Source organism: Phlebotomus argentipes, unplaced genomic scaffold (genome assembly GCF_947086385.1).
Source record: "Phlebotomus argentipes unplaced genomic scaffold, Phlebotomus argentipes genome assembly scaffold_18, whole genome shotgun sequence".
NCBI classification, from domain to species: Eukaryota; Metazoa; Arthropoda; class Insecta; order Diptera; family Psychodidae; genus Phlebotomus; species Phlebotomus argentipes.
In genome coordinates this window covers 6993175-7008692 of record NW_026776177.1, presented here as the reverse complement: position 1 = coordinate 7008692, position 15518 = coordinate 6993175, and the positions used below count along the sequence as shown (strand labels likewise).

The 15518-nt window shown below is 46.6% G+C and overlaps 5 protein-coding genes across 6 annotated transcripts; 3 read left to right on the top strand and 2 right to left on the bottom strand.

The window, feature by feature from the left end:
• The first annotated feature begins 2966 nt into the window (after positions 1 to 2966).
• LOC132261096 (probable 3-hydroxyisobutyrate dehydrogenase, mitochondrial) lies at positions 2967 to 4798 on the top strand. The gene is made up of 2 exons (XM_059759647.1): positions 2967 to 3201; positions 3838 to 4798. The coding sequence occupies exons 1-2, from the start codon at positions 3058 to 3060 to the stop codon at positions 4657 to 4659; spliced, it is 966 nt and encodes a 321-aa protein (XP_059615630.1). The 5' UTR covers positions 2967 to 3057; the 3' UTR covers positions 4660 to 4798.
• LOC132261095 (programmed cell death protein 2) lies at positions 4760 to 6102 on the bottom strand. Its single transcript, XM_059759646.1, has 2 exons — positions 5158 to 6102; positions 4760 to 4952 (listed from the first exon to the last, which is right to left on the bottom strand). Exons 1-2 carry the CDS (start codon positions 6037 to 6039, stop codon positions 4800 to 4802), a joined length of 1035 nt encoding a protein of 344 aa, XP_059615629.1. The 5' UTR covers positions 6040 to 6102; the 3' UTR covers positions 4760 to 4799.
• Positions 6103 to 6126: 24 nt separating this feature from the next.
• LOC132261097 (fas-associated death domain protein) lies at positions 6127 to 6910 on the top strand. The gene has a single exon (XM_059759648.1). The coding sequence runs from the start codon at positions 6213 to 6215 to the stop codon at positions 6882 to 6884; it is 672 nt and encodes a 223-aa protein (XP_059615631.1). The 5' UTR covers positions 6127 to 6212; the 3' UTR covers positions 6885 to 6910.
• Positions 6875 to 13612, bottom strand: LOC132259079 (uncharacterized). Its single transcript, XM_059756624.1, has 6 exons — positions 13580 to 13612; positions 13045 to 13135; positions 8958 to 9535; positions 8130 to 8285; positions 7290 to 7776; positions 6875 to 7227 (listed from the first exon to the last, which is right to left on the bottom strand). Exons 1-6 carry the CDS (start codon positions 13610 to 13612, stop codon positions 7061 to 7063), a joined length of 1512 nt encoding a protein of 503 aa, XP_059612607.1. The 3' UTR covers positions 6875 to 7060.
• Positions 8473 to 11088, top strand: LOC132261094 (uncharacterized). 2 transcript variants are annotated; one of them, XM_059759645.1, is made up of 5 exons: positions 8473 to 8688; positions 8889 to 9436; positions 9502 to 9735; positions 9793 to 9913; positions 10068 to 11088. In XM_059759645.1, the coding sequence occupies exons 1-5, from the start codon at positions 8617 to 8619 to the stop codon at positions 10143 to 10145; spliced, it is 1053 nt and encodes a 350-aa protein (XP_059615628.1). In that variant the 5' UTR covers positions 8473 to 8616; the 3' UTR covers positions 10146 to 11088. The 2 variants fall into 2 exon arrangements, with proteins under 2 accessions (XP_059615628.1, XP_059615627.1); XM_059759644.1 differs by having other exon boundaries at positions 8474 to 8688; positions 9793 to 11088.
• Positions 13613 to 15518: the final 1906 nt, after the last annotated feature.

The window sequence follows — 15518 nt, the reverse complement described above, 5'->3', positions numbered from 1 at the left end:
GTAAAAAATTGTCTAGTCAAAGTGCAGAAAGTTGAAAAAGAGTCATTTTTAGGCACTGCCGAAGTGTCTGAAGCGTTACAGATTTTCTATACAAATTGAGGAATTTGTGGACTGAATCTGGGCTCACTATCTCCCCCCTGACTCGCTGGCATCTCAATTTTTGTTGAGCTTCCACGAACGGCATTTGGAAATGAATGTCGTTGAGAAATGAGAGTCAAGAGATGCCGAGGCGGGAGAGAAAATAAAAAGCGCACAACTCAACATGCACGTGTTCACGAAATTCCTCCCAAAAAAAAAGAACGATCTCTTCTCTCGAGAAGCCGCCCAATAAAGCTTTTTCATACAATCTATGTGCGCGCCTTTTAACCTCTTTTGCCATCCACTTCATTCTCTTCCCGTGAGACTCTGAATGGTAATTTGGATTCAGCGGCGATGAGACTGTGGCTTCTCGGGAGACGCGAAGCAGCAGACATTCCCGGTATGAATAGTGGAGCGACGGAAGACATTCTGGACCAGCGTGCATGAGGAGATTACATTGATGGAGGCAAGAGATCACCTCTTCTCGGCTGCCGGTGTGCTCGGCGGCGGGCGGCGGCTGGGGGGGGGGGGGAGAATGAAACGCGAAACAACAAATGAGAAATGCCTCAAAAACTCCCTCAGCGATCGCGCACAGCGGAGAGGAAAAAAGAAGCATCACAGCGAAAGAATTCAACGCAAGGTAGTACAGAAGAATTACTTCTCTTTCTCACAGTCAACAACAGCACACACTTGGTGACCATCGAGGATGAGAGGAGATGTGAAGAAAACAACACACAATGAGCGTCCCAAAAGCAATGGGAAATTGAAGATTCGGCGCGTTGTGAAAAGAATTCTCAGGTGGACAAAATTGCTTCTCACTTTGGAGAACTCATCCCACCTGAGATTCACAATGACGAGAAAGAGTCTCTCTCATGAGCGCTGGTATTTGAGAAATTTCCACATCTACGATCGATTTTTTTTCCTTTCCTCTGCGCTTTCGACGGAAGACGCGCGTTTAATTTGCATCGCAAACACCGCGAAGACCAAGGCCGGCGAATAAAATGCGCCCAAGAAGCCAAATCACCTTCGTCGTTAACAGTGAGCTTTTTGCCGAGACAACAACTCCCCGCGGCCCAGGGACACCGGCAAAGATTTCGCATCTCGGCGCGCAAGGGGGAAATATCGCGAGCCTTTCGTGCGCCAGAACACTTTTGTCTATCCAATATAGCGGCATTTCCTATCGCGTCACAAGCTAATGCTAGCTTGTTTCTGATAGAGAGAGATTCTCAAGGGTTTTCAAGAAGTCTTTTTTATCTTGTTTTTTTTGAAAGAAGTGAAAAGCATTTATAGCGATTTATAGAAAAGAATATGTTTAAGATAGACTAACAAGCATTTAAAAATAACTTATAACTTCATACCAATATTTGACCTTCCTGAAACCAATTAGAAGATAAAAAAAATTGCTTAATGATTAAAAAAAAAAGTGAAAACCACGTCAAAAACAATAAAACTGAAGAAAAAAACAGATAATAAAAGTGTTCAGTGTTGGTTTTGAACTCGCAACTCCTTGAGAAAAAAGATAATTGTCAAGAAGTTCCATTTAATTAACTAGTGAGCGCGGCAAATTGGGAATTTTCTAATGAAAACATTTTTTATGTGAAAAAATCATAGACACAATCAATTTTACGAAGACCACAAAAGTGATTTGTGGTTAATGAAAATAACATGCGAATTTAGTATCTGTTTTAGGGCCATGAAATGCTGTGCAGCCGTGAAAATAGCGCCAAAATATCGGCCTCTTGGCGCGGAAGGATGAATGATGTGGCTGTTCTGCCACACCGCCGCCTCCCCGCCGCCCGGTGCGCGCCCCATCGCGCCCCTCGCGCGGCCCCGAGAGCAGCAGAGATGTAGACATAGCGTGATATTCCCTCATGGACGATCCGAGGCGCTGACGTCACGATCGCTGGCGACAGAGCGGCGGGCGAACACCTGCATCCGATACGATACTGGACCATGGATCGAGAATACTATGTGGCTCCGAGATCGTCGGCATTTAATTCACACATCGCGCCGTCTCGCTCTGGTGCGGCATTGTGCGGCCGAGCGCTCGCACTCGGTGCGTATTTTATGCCAATCTTCTCACGCAGCTCTTCGCGCCCATGAATTTTTCATCTCGCACTCTCGCGGGCCTTTTCGGGGCGCGCATCGGCGGATTGGCAAAAACCATCCGCAGAATCTGATGCTCTGCTTTAACAGCGCTTTTTGGGAGAGATTCTCAGTGATTTTTCTGCACACGAAGGGCTTTTAAACATCCTTGGAAACATCTTCAGAAGTCTCATGAATTCATCATCAATTCCATGATGAAGAGATAATGAAGACAGTGTTATTAAAAGCGCTTCTTTCTCATGCGTATTCTCTATGAACTATGAAACATTGGCTGAAAATTCCACAGAATTCCTTGGAAAATCCATCAGTTTGATTTATTATAGAATAATTCTTATCACCAAAAGAAGGATTTGCTGAAGAAAACAGACAACAATTGGCACTCAATTGGAAGACAGCGAATTGGGACGGTGTAAATCATACTCAAGACAGAAACGTTTGCCAGATTATATCAGTTTAATTACTTTGATAAAACTCATCATAATTCCAGTGAATGATAACGATTGATTAGCACGAAATCAATTCAATTTTCTCACAATATGGAGCGGAAAGTATTCAAATACTGAGAAATTCGTCGATTTTCGCTGATTTTCCTGACGCAAAATGCACAATCAACATTTCTGCATCAACAACATCAACTTTCAACGTTGAATTTTCGCCCGGGATTTGAAATTGTGACCGGGCCTCCTTTTGCATATCTTCAGGCAGTTTTGGCGCGCAGAGCGAGAGCGATAGCTCTGCGCGATAAGAGGCTGGGAGGCGCGGAGAGAGCTTGGCCTCCAAGGCAGGTTCTCGGGCTGATAGACGACTTCAGTCAGTCAGTCAGTGGCTCGTGTGCGTTTGTGATTCAGTGCGAAAAGGAAGTCCTGCAGGAAAATGATGGCTTTGAGGGCGCGCAGCGTGATGCAGATCGGCGATCGGGTGCTGCACAGGCACATGTCCAGCGGCGCGGGCAAGCGCGTGGGCTTCGTTGGCCTGGGCAACATGGGAGGTCATATGGCGAGCAATCTTATCAAGAAGGTACCGCTTACATAATGCACTTCTTTGCACTTGACTCTCTCCCTTATCTCGGCCACGAGCCGCCACACCTCTTCTCCCTGGCACTTCCCGGGCTCGCCGAGCCGCACAGTGACTTTGGCTTATGCAAAATGCCTCTGAAAAGAGCGAAAGTGCTGTTAAATCACTCACGCACACACCGAAGCGGCAATTTAACACGTAGCTATTCCTGAGCCGTTTCCCGTGATCTCGTCACCGACCACGTGATCAGAACCAAGGGGCAGATAATTGGTCAGAACTGGGGCACAATTCAGCAGAAGTTGAATTGTTTAAGGACTTGCGATATTTCCCTCACTGGTCCTGAATCACTGTAAAAATAAATTCGAAAGACGAACATACCCTCAATTAATTATGTGATTTTGATCTAGAAAGATTCTAATCGGGATCCCTTGAGAACACTCAGTAGTACTCAAGGATTATGGTCAAAAAAAATACTGAAAAATGCTATTAGAGAAAGAAAGTGTAAAAAAATTTTGTCTATCAGTTAGATTTCAATTAGTTTCCAGTTGATTTTCAGTAATGACAAAACCAAAATTAACCAAATTGTGCAGTTTATCTCCCCCTTAGAACATTACCTAATTTCTCTGACCGCTTTTTCAGGGTCACAAACTCAATGTGTACGATATCTCGGCGCCCGCCTGCGAAGCCCTGAAGGCCAAGGGCGCCACGGTGAGCAAGAGCTATCAGGATGTGGCCAAGTCGTCGGACTTCGTCGTCACGATGCTGCCCAACAATGATATCGTCTCGGAGACGTACAAAGACATGGTGTCCGGCGGCGTGAACAGCGACACAGTCTTCATTGACTCCAGCACAATCGACCCCAACGTGGCGCAGGCCGTGCAAAAGCTGGTCAAGTCCAAGGGCGCCACGTTCGTGGACGCTCCAGTGTCGGGCGGCGTGCCCGGCGCCGCGGCAGCCACGCTCACGTTCATGGTGGGCGGCACGGAGGCGGAGTACCAGACGGTGAAGGGGCTGCTGGAGGGCATGGGCCAGAAGATCACGCACTGCGGCGGCTACGGCATGGGCCAGGCGGCCAAGATATGCAACAACATGATGCTGGGCATCTCCATGGTCGGTCTGTCCGAGGTGATGAACCTGGCCATCCGTCTCGGTCTGGACGCCAAGACGTTCGGCGACATTGTCAACTCCTCCACGGGCCGCTGCTGGTCGTCCGAGGTCTACAGCCCCGTGCCCGGCCTGGTGGCCACGGCGCCGGCCAACTTCGACTACGCCGGCGGCTTCGCCACCAACCTGATGACGAAGGACCTGGGCCTGGCCAGCGGCGTCGCCACGTCCTCCAACACGCCCATCCCGCTCGGCGCCATGGCGCACCAGGTCTACCGCACCGTGATGGCGCACGGCCTGGGCGACAAGGACTTCTCCGTGGTGTACGACTTCCTGCGCAACCAGGAGAAAAAGTGAGCTCACCGGAAACGCCCCACACGCACTCGAAGGAAAGCTTTAAAGCGATGCATTTAACTTGTTTATAATCCAGAATCCAGTAGAGAATTAACGCCCCGAATTCACCGTTGACCCAAAATAAAGAGGTTTATTTTACAAACTCACGCCTGCTCCACAATGTCTTGCTTGTGAATGTGCTCACGCACGTACTGCGACTCCACTTCGCAGCTGTTCACACACGTGTAGATCGCCAGGACGCCCCAGTCCAGTGTCAGGCCGTCATCGCGCAGGTAGTTCAGCAGCTGCGGCATGATCTGGAAGACAGATTGGCTCTGATAATTGGGAAAAGGCTTCAGATGAACAGATTTGGGTTCTAGCAAGCTTATTCTAGTCCTATTTTACGCTAGTAATTTGCATTTCCTGAATTGAATTTGCGCCACCACGAAATTTATCTCCGCGCAGACCTGAATTTTACGCTTATCAGTCTTATCAGACACAGGCCAAGGCTCTAGATCTCACCTGAAACTCAAAGACACGCTCATCGCCGCACAGCGAGCACTTTGGAATGGCGTCCGGGGCAGGGACATTGGTCGATGTGATCCACAGAGGACTGCCTTTCCGGCAGTAGCGCAGGATCTGCTCGGGCTCCTGCGCGGTGATCTTCTGAAAGTGTGAGAACGCCTCGTCCTCTTCTTTGGCAAATTTCAGCAGCTCCGTCTCCGGCACGTCCTTGAAGTCTCCCGCCTTTCCCTCGCTCACCATCTTCTCGTACTCCGCCAGCTGCGCGCGCTCCTGCTCGTCCTCCGCGCACGCGTTGTGCTGCACCACCGCCTTCTCCGTCTCCAGGATGATCTCGTACTCGGGAAACAGGGGCGACGCCTTGCCGGCGCCGCACTTCTCCCGGTGGCCGCTCTTCCAGTCTAGCCGCTGATGCGCCGGGCCGCAGTAGAATGTGTTCTTGCACTTGGGGCACTGAAAGGGGCCCCGGCAGCCGCACACGATACACAATTGGCACACGTGACTCGTCTCTGCCTTCGTGTCGTCCTCCTGGGGCGCCTCGAAGGAGTAGAACTTGTTCTTCCTGGGCAGTTGGTTCCGGAAGACGATGAAGTTGTCGCTCTTGTTGGCCTGGCAACACTCGGCGTTCTTGCACATAAACACATAGATTGTACGGTGAAAGGTCTCAGGCTCGTCCAGGGACGCATAAATCTGGCACAGGAAGATGCACGGCTGCTTGCAGGAGGCACACTTCAGCTCGTCCGGATGCGGAAGATGCTCCAGGTCAAGCCACGCTGGCCGGCCGCCGACTTTGCTGGGGAAGTACGTGTTCGTGAGCAGGTAGTCTTCGCTTTCCTCTACAAATCCCAAGTCCACATCGTCCACCGTGGACGCCTCTCCCATGATCGCTCCGGATGGGGGCACTTTTGCTGGAGAAAAGCGGCGCAAAGAAGCACCGGAAAAACCACAACAACAAGTGACAATCTCGAGCTGAGATTGAGGTTAGGTCACACGTGTTGTTTGTTTTGATTATTGCGTTTCACGCGCGTTGTGACTTTTGGGGGACTCAGGGAGAGATGAGCCCCCATGAGAAGTACGAAACGGTGAAGCTCGCCTTTGTACGAAGCCTGGAGAAGAGGGAGGATCTCCGATCGGTTAAAGAACTCTTCCGGAAAGATGTCAGCCGACGAAGATTGGATTTTATTGAAACTCCTGCACACTTGATGTCAATCCTGGAGGCTCAGAGTCTCATTGCCGAGGACATCACCGACGGCTTCCGGATGATATCGAACTTATTGGGCGATCCTGGTCTCCAGCTGGTGGTGACGAAGTTCCAACAGGAAATTTCCCAGTCAGCAGGGAAGAAAACTCCCGGAATTAATATCTATGCGGAGGAGAGAAGGAGTCAGGCATCGCTGGGAGAAGTGGCCAGCAAGGGGAAGGAGAAGAAGGGATTGTCGATTCCCAGGGAGACGAAAGAGGAGATCTTCCGGCTCGTGGCTGAGCAAATCGGGAAGTATTGGCTCACCTTCAGTCGAAATCTGGGATTTCGCCAAGCAGAGCTAGATTCCGTCCAAGAGCAGCACAGGGATCTCCCGACGCGCGTTTATGTGATCCTGGAGCGCCTGGAGGAGTCGCAGCCCGACGAGATGTTCAACCTGATCTGCAAAGCGCTGTCAGAGAGTCGCCGGAACGACTTGCAGGAGCGCGTGAGGGGAATTCTGCTGAAAAAGTCTCGTCCTGTTTAATAAACTGAGTTTTTAATTCAAGTAAATCCCGTGATATCGATTGCAGTGAGAGAACACCCATGATTTTGCTGGATAAATTACATTTCACACAGTCTCATCGTCGAGATGGAGCTGAACTGAATGGAGAGAAACGGAGACGCGCCTGGTCCTGAGGATGATGCAACTCTGCCCAGCATCTAGAGTTCGTACAGCGCGTTGATGTTGCCGTGCTTGCTGTTGCTGGAAGTGTCGTTGTGCAGCACGTACTGGATCTTCATGTTGGGCGGAAGCTTCATGCGGTCGCGGATGGTCTGTCCGATCTCCATGTTCGCCACCTTGTTCTGACTCGATCTCGTCCAGACGCCTGCGAGCGAGAAAAACCAGTCAGCACAGTCAGGAGGCTTTCCTCCGGCCAGAAATACTCACAGATCTTATCTCCCTTGCCACGTATGCTCGCCACAGCGCCGCAAATCTCGTCCGGATGCTCGAACACCTCGCCAATGAGGCAGAGCAGCATGTCCAGCCACAGGCGGTCGAACTCCGTGTGTCTCTGGTACTTGTCGAGCGTGAGCATCCACTTGCCGCCGCGCTTGTTGTACTGATCCTCCCACATCGGCTTGATGCCCTTCTTGAACAGGTTGAAGTCCGTGCCGGACTTCATCTCGGACAGCAGCTTCACGTGATTGTAGAGACTCCAGAAGTCCTCCACCGTGTCCACGCACGTGATCTCCACCAGGTTGTCCTCCCACTTGCGCGTGCGGTTGTTCTCCATGTACCACAGGCACCAGGTGTGCTGCAGCGGATGCTTGGCCTGGATCTCGGCCGGCAGATCCATGGCGGCACCCGCTGGATCGCTGCCGTTCTCTGTCTCCTCCTTCACCTCGCGCTCCTCCGTCACCTCCGCACTCTCCGTCTTCACATCCATTTTCCACCGCACAGCAGACAAAAGATGCCCCGAAGAGAGGAAGAAAAGACAAATTGTCAGTCAGGCAACTTGATTTCCCAGACACTTTAACCTCAATCGCTCTCGCAGCAAATCCCACTCATTCCATGGCACACAGTGCTCCACACATCCCCCTGACCCCGCACAATTCCTGTTAGACGACTCCAGGAGTGGGAAAAACAGCAAATTTGGAGATAATTCGGGCAATATGGCAGAAATGTTACAACTTTCTCTGCCACATTTACCCTCATTTTCTTCCTTTTCCCCCAAATCAACCCTCATTCTCACACTCTCCACCCAAGCAGAGAGATCTCAGAACTCACCACGACCTCTTCAGTCGTTGATCCAGCCATGATTTCCTCTGAATTACGAGAAAATGTGTGAAAATTCCACGAAATGCACTTTTTGAGCTGACAAAAAGTACTAGAGAAGCTGTCAAAATCTTGCGCATGAAATCCGCCAGAGGCGCTCACGGGATTTTTCATCAAAAATCACCGGTAGAAAACTATACGGAGAATCACTGTAATTTTATCACTAAAGCAACACAATTGTATTTTTTTTAACACTTCCCAAGAAATTCTTTAATGGTTAATTCTTAGTTCTTGAGAAAATGGAAAAATGCCGGTTGTGTGATTCACCAAAATCCCGGTAGATTGTGTATTCTGCTGCGGCAACCCCAGAATACATGTTCAGCTGTCTGACTGATGTGTAAAGTTTTTTAATTATGCGTGAAATTCGGATTTTGCGTGCTTTATAAGGTGTTTAGGAACTGTATTTTCTTCCAAACAAGGTAAAGAAGGAGTTGAAATCATGCGGTGGGTTGCGCATATAGTGATATTCGATAAAAACTGCGGTAAAGCTGTGCGCCAGGATTTATCACAGGTATGGCGAATTCTTCACGTTTCTTGCTTTCTATTATTTTCTGGACCTTGTGGCTCTTATCTGGTGTGAGAAATTACAGCCGAAGGCGAGCATGATGGTTTCTTTCGTGATGATAAGAAGGAGGAATCATAAAATCCACTGCAGTGAGGTTATGTGATGAGGAATCCTTTGTTTACTTCTTGTTTTTCTTGTTTCCACAGACGACCAGCACGCTGGCCAGCAGTTTAGCAATCCCAGAGACGCCGAGAGTGTCTGATGATGAGTCAGACTATGAGGAGGAGGCGTGGGAGAGCCTCTTGACTGCCACTAGGAGTCTCCTTTACACGCCAAACAGTCTGATGGACGTGGAAACGAGTCCTCACGAGCATCTGAGGAAGATCATCGACGTGATGACGACCAATGCGAGTGCAGATCTCGCGGCGAAGACGCTGAATGAGATGTGGAGTGTTGTGTTGAATATCGTGCCAATGGTGAAAGTCGCCAATGAGAAAATGAATCTGCGAAGTGACTTGGAATTCAAGCTGATCACAATTGATCTCCTCACGCAATATGTTAACTTTAAGGCCAGAGTCACAGAGGTTGAGATCTCCAATCGCTACATCACGGCTGACGAGCTGGAGAGGAAGCGCGAGGATCTGTACATGAAGATCTTCCTGCTGCTGGACAGCTCGATTGAGGACATCCTGATGCTCCTCATGAGTCTCGATGTGCAGAAGAAATACGACGGAATGCTCTATCCGCTCTTCAAGTGAGTCAGCGCCGCGCGCGCGATGGCCGAACGTCGTCTGATTGCACAGCGCCTCTCTTTTGCAGGAATGTCCTGACCAACCCGACGTTCCACCAGAAGCTGGACACCATTAAGTACGTCCGCAGAATTCTGTGCTTCCGCAAGTGGCGGAAACTCACGCCGCATCGCGAGGAGAAGAAGAAGATCTACGATTACGCCAAGATGATCATTCCGCGAATCATGCCAACGAGCAGCGTGAAGTCGCAGGTCTTCTGCCAAATCCTGGCGCCGATCTCACGACGGAAGAAGCAGATGACGAGGTGAGTAAGGGATGAATAAGGCGAGACTAATCCTTCACTCGATTTGCCTGTGATTAGATTTCTCCTGAAGAGCAAGCATGTGGACGAGCAGAAGCAAGTGCAGGACTTCTTTAGGTTGTGGAAGACGAGTGTGATGATTAATGAGAAGTTCTTCAGTGTGCCAAAGGTTCAGGAAGCTGTAAGTATGGTGATAATGAGGGGCGTTTTAGGCCTTTTTTGCAGGTGTTTTTGCATCGAAATCATCAATCAACACTCTTCAATCAACAAATTGTCTTACATGTTTGAAGTTCAGAATTTGTTAGTAATTTGTGCAATGTTAAAAATCATCTCAGGATCTTCAATCAACATTCACCAGCAATCATCAATCAACTCAAGGCGGCCGTTCGCTGAAGGACAGCGGAAAGAGCTGACAATTGAGAAAAAACGCGCGTAGAATTAAGAATAGTTTGTCTTCTCAAGAGATTGTGATCAATTTGTGTGACTCCGATGAGGAAATGCAGGAATGTGCGCCCGTTGTGGAGGTGCTGGACAGCGAGGAGGAGGAGCGAGAGATTGTCAGGCGACAGAAGAGGAAAGAGCCAATGTCGAAGACAGAGAGAGGAATTTCACGAATCGCAATCAGAAAATGAAGACATTTAGCGCATAAATATGACGGACAATTGATTAATACACTTAGAATTAGTGCAGATAATGTAGATAGAGACGTAATTCCGGAGCTGAGCAAGAGTACAATATAATTAATTAACAGGAAGCTCTTCAAGCTTGACAGTGAAGAATTGTCATGTCGAGAAGAAGTGTAACTAATTCAATTCAAAGGATTCTTTTGTATGTTAACAACAATCAACACGGCAATGCAGAATACATGCTCAGATAAGTATCAACTAATCACTTCAATCCCTTTCTTGGTGTTCTTCTGTAATCAATTGGACTCTTATATCGATCGGCTAGTGAAGATTTTCCCCCTTTTCCCCTATAATTGTGTGAATTCCAATAGAATATGTATAGTATTATTTTCTATTGATATAAATACCAATAAACAGCTCGCTTTTTTGTGTGTAAATTACAATTAAAATATCCGCGCATAAGAGCATGTAAATACGATTTATTCGGCATTAGTGATACGGAAAACAAATTGCAAATATTTTAAAATTTATGGACGAAATCCACACGAATCTCGAAACACAAGACATATAATAATATCTTAAGTTCTCGGCGTAATTTTGATGATTTCTTATCCATCATTAAGTATCATTTCACTCTTGCTATTCATGTTCATAATTAGGTAGAATTTAGATATGAAATCGTGTAATAAAATTGAAATAATCATAAGAAAATACTCGCTTTACTCCTTCGTCGCTGCAGAGTGAATTGCAAGATCAATAGAGTCGCTGCATTTGGTGTGAAGATGTGTGCAGACAGGATGGTTTGGCTGTGAAAGTGTCCCTTTGCTAGGCAGCTGGAGAGTGGGACGCGCGCGTGGGGAAAAGCTCGGCTTCATGGCGGCGCAGAGACGCCGACGAAAGTGCGCATGATTCTCCGAGAGACGCTCAGTGGCGTAGTGAGCGTGTTTTTCTCATTCCAATGGATTTAATTTAATAGCGACATCAGCTCTTCAATTGGTTTTAATGCGTTATGGAAGTTCGCTCAAGTGGATGGCATTTTAGGGGAATCTCCCCCCGATTAGAATATCTAATCTAATCTAATCATATCAATTCCATATGATATTTAGCTCTCAAACTTGCATTCAAATTATAAACTTACTGAAAACTTCAAATTCCTCAAATGAAGAGAGAAACTTTTCTGCCTTCAAAGTTTTCAAAGATGTTAAACATCAACTAAAATCCTTTAAAAGCGCTCTTAGCTTAATGTGAAGTTAGATGTTCTCAAGAAAAACAACACATTTCAGATTATCCACGAAAACATATTCAGTGCCGTCTTAATTGTGTTTATATCTTTCAGCTGACTTGTTATCGCGTTTGATAACAAGGTTAAAAACAGATTGACAAGTGACAGTGAAAAGGAAAATTTTGAGGAACATTTTCGGCTATTTTTGTAAGTATTCGAGGGAAAAAGAGGACTTCCACCCAGCACAAAGCTTTGATAGAATAGAATATAGAACAATAGTGGCTGAAGTTTCCTGTGTTCTTAATTAACCTGCATTCTCTGGGGATGTTTTGCTCTTATTGTGAGTTTTGACGAAAATTTCCGAGTTGAAATACAATTAAATATGTAATTTTCCAAGCAAACCGACGCAAAGGACGTGAACATGGACAAATCTCAGTCAATCCTGGAGCTCAACGACGATTGTCTCTTGACAATCTTCTCCTATCTGAATGTCCGGGAGTTGATGACAATAGAGAAGGTTTGCGAGAGATTTAAGTCACTTGCCGAGATGGTTTGCAAAACGCAGCAATGCCTATTGTTTGATGAGGTTGAGAGGGACCAGAGATTCACTGTGGAGGAAGTGCAGGACATTTTAACGAGACCCGTTTCTCAATTAAACACCTTGAAGGCAAGTGACCGAGCATTTTCTCATCCAATTGAAAGTCTCCGCAATATTTTGAGTAACTGTGATAACTTGAGAAAGCTTCACCTCGATGGATTCAGGATCAGGAAGCCTGAGCTTCAGCTTCTGTCCAAGACATTTGCAAACCTCAAAGTGGCTCATCTGAGAAATTGTGGTCTGAATGACGATATTATGGAAAAGTGCTTACAAGAAGCGACGCAACTAGAGACGCTCAATTTGCCTCTTAACTTCAACATCCAAGGACAGTGGCTGACTGAATTGCAGAACATTCAGGAGATTGATATAAATGGCTGCTCAGAAATTAAGCAGTCTTACTTCGAGCAGTTTCTCAAGTGCAATCGAGGACTGAAGAGGCTCAACGCAAACTTCTGCGACTTAATGTATTCCTCGTGTCTCGATCTTATCGCAACACTTGAGAATTTGGAGTGTTTACACATCAGAATAACGTTTAAATGTAATTTGTCAGCCTTCCACTTCCTCGCAGACTTGCCTTGCTTGCGGCATCTGAAGATAAATTACTGCACGGATTTCGACATTGATCCTTTACTGGAGAAACTGGCCAAACGCAATGTCCTTGAGACTCTGGATGTCAGCAATGGAATGTGGATGCCAGAGAAGCAGCAATTTTCCCATCTCTCGTCCTTCTCCAGGTTGAAGGTGTTGAAACTCCACCGATGGTTTTCCTTGACTGACGACATTCTTAGCCGGTTGTCATCCGAAAATCCTCTTCAGGAACTTCACACGGAAATTTGTCCAAATATTACACAAAACGGCCTTCTAACAGTCATCAAGAACTGCCCAGAACTCAAGATCCTCAACATATACAGATGCAATGGTGTCACTGATGATCTCATCGCCAGAGTCCTGCCGATTCTGCAGGAAAGGACAACAACCCTAGAAATTGTTGTGGACAAAATGCAACAGGCTTCTTTCATGCGAAAACACATCAACAATTCGAAACTTAAGATAATTGACCTACGTTTACAAATATTTTGACAATAAAATGAAGAAATCAAGCAGTTAACATGAAAATTTGATTGATTCTTATTAATTTCTAATGCTTGAGCTCCAGTTTCAACAAGTCAGCTTTATATATTATGTTATCGAAATCAACATCAAAAATACGTAAGTATATTTATTGCCCCAAAATCAGTCTAAACAAATTGACTTAGAAACAAGCATAGACTGAAGACTGTGCAGAAAATAAGCAATTTCTGGTATAAATATCTCGTATGAAGAATACTGAAGCATCTCAACTTTTATGGACGCGAGACTGTTGCTGATGATGCACAAGAGAGCGAAGTCACTGCAAATTACCTCATGGTGCAAAGCAAACTCCTGAGAACCCATAACCTTATGATATGTGACGAAAGTTTATATGAGTTTTGGAAATAAAATTAAAATGAGTCTTCAGACATCATATAAAGTGTTCTAAAAAGCAGTTGTGATGGCTTTTAATCCGATGAAATCCTGACTCCTCAACGTACTACGCCCCTGATTTTCCCCAGAAAGCTCCCCTTATCGGCCCATTGAGGGGTAAAAGGTCGCCTGAACCGAGGGGAGACGCACACATTAGGCAATTGCGTGTAATTCTGAGTTTTTTGTCGAAGCTTTTTGCGTGCTGAAATTCGTCTCTTTTTGCGCTTTTCCACCCTTGAAAACTGTTGCATTTGCAAAGCTCGCCGCGTGCGATGTAGACCCCTCGATTGCGCCCTTCGATCCGTCTCGCTGGCTCTCATCCTGACGCCCCCTCTCGAGTGTGTGGGTGCTTCGCCGCTGGGCAGACGGTGCAGGATTAGTGAGTGCCGAGAAGACGCTGAGCAGCGGTGGCCGGAAAGTTGCTGGCGAGAGAGCACGTATATTCGAGAGGGTGTCACTGCTGAAGGAGAGAAAATTTGCCCTTGTGTCGCTTCGGCGGGTGGAAATTGATTGTCAGCGCGCGGAGGACGTCTTCAGGCGACGACGACGTAGGAAAAGGAGGCCAGGAAGAGGGTAATTCAGAGAGTAAATTGCACATAATTGTAGTGTCTTCAGCACCATCTGGCATATAGTTGCTGCTGTTGGTGTATTTTCTCACCATCTCCAAAGCCATCACTCGTCGTCACGTTTTAATTCACATAGAAGCTTTTCTGGGGGTGTCTTCTTCTCTCGATGTGTGAGTGTGTGTTTTGTGTGGCGTCGTGCTAATTGAAAAAGAGTGGCAAAAGTTGAGGAAAAGTGTGCAGAAAAGTCGCCTTTTCGGCTGGGTGCAAAAGGTGTGAGACGTGCGGAAAAATATGGGGTGAAAAGTATATTAAAATGAACCCACGTAGAAAATTGCTTTCTCAGGCACACGAAATTGCGGAAAATTGTACGCAATTATGAGTTATTGTGTGAGAGTTGAGGGCAGAAGGCGCTTAATGCATAAAAAGGCGTCTTTATGGCTGTTTTCAACTTTCGTTCACGCACAAGTGCTGTAATTTAGTGAGCGTGGAGAAGGAATTCACGGGCAATCTCAGATGAGATCAGCTTAAAAGCACACCGCAAACAAATGGATTTCTTTTTACGAGTCCACAAATTCAATAGGCGCCAGAAATACGACTTTCTTCCTCCATCGTCAGGGATATAAATAAAATATCCCAATTCATCCTCTCAATAATAATAAATCATCAATCACGATTGAGTGTAACTTCAACTCAATTCAATTTCTCCTTTTTCCATCAAATAGTTCTTCTGGGTTGATGGAATGCTTAGCAAATATACACGGCTAGGGGGAATTACGGAGGATTGAGGGTGGCTGGGGTGACACAGAGTGCGATTTCCCACTTAATTAATGCAATCGAGAGACGAGAAGTTTCGCCCATTTTGCAATTTACCTCCTCTCGTGCTCCATGATCCCGTAATTGCTTTTATTTATATCACACTTCTCCACCTGCGCGCCATGATAAATTGGGATTTCATCGACTGTCGAGAGCTTGAGTCATTCCAGAGGCTCTCGAAATCCCCCAACAATGAAGACACGCACAACAGGTGGTGGATTTTAAGGCCTCACTTTCTCTCTCTCTTGGCTCTGGAGGGAAATTCTCAAGACTTTTGCATATCCTTCCGAACAGTTTTTTTTCTGCCCTCCCAGACAAAGCGGAAATGTTGTGACCTTTCCAAGCATTACGAATTTGATGACCCGTGAATAAGTGTTATTGATCTCCGCGTAATTTCCCATGCTGAAATTAACGGCCCAGCAGAAGGAGAAGAAAAGTGCAATGGAAAATCCCAAAGG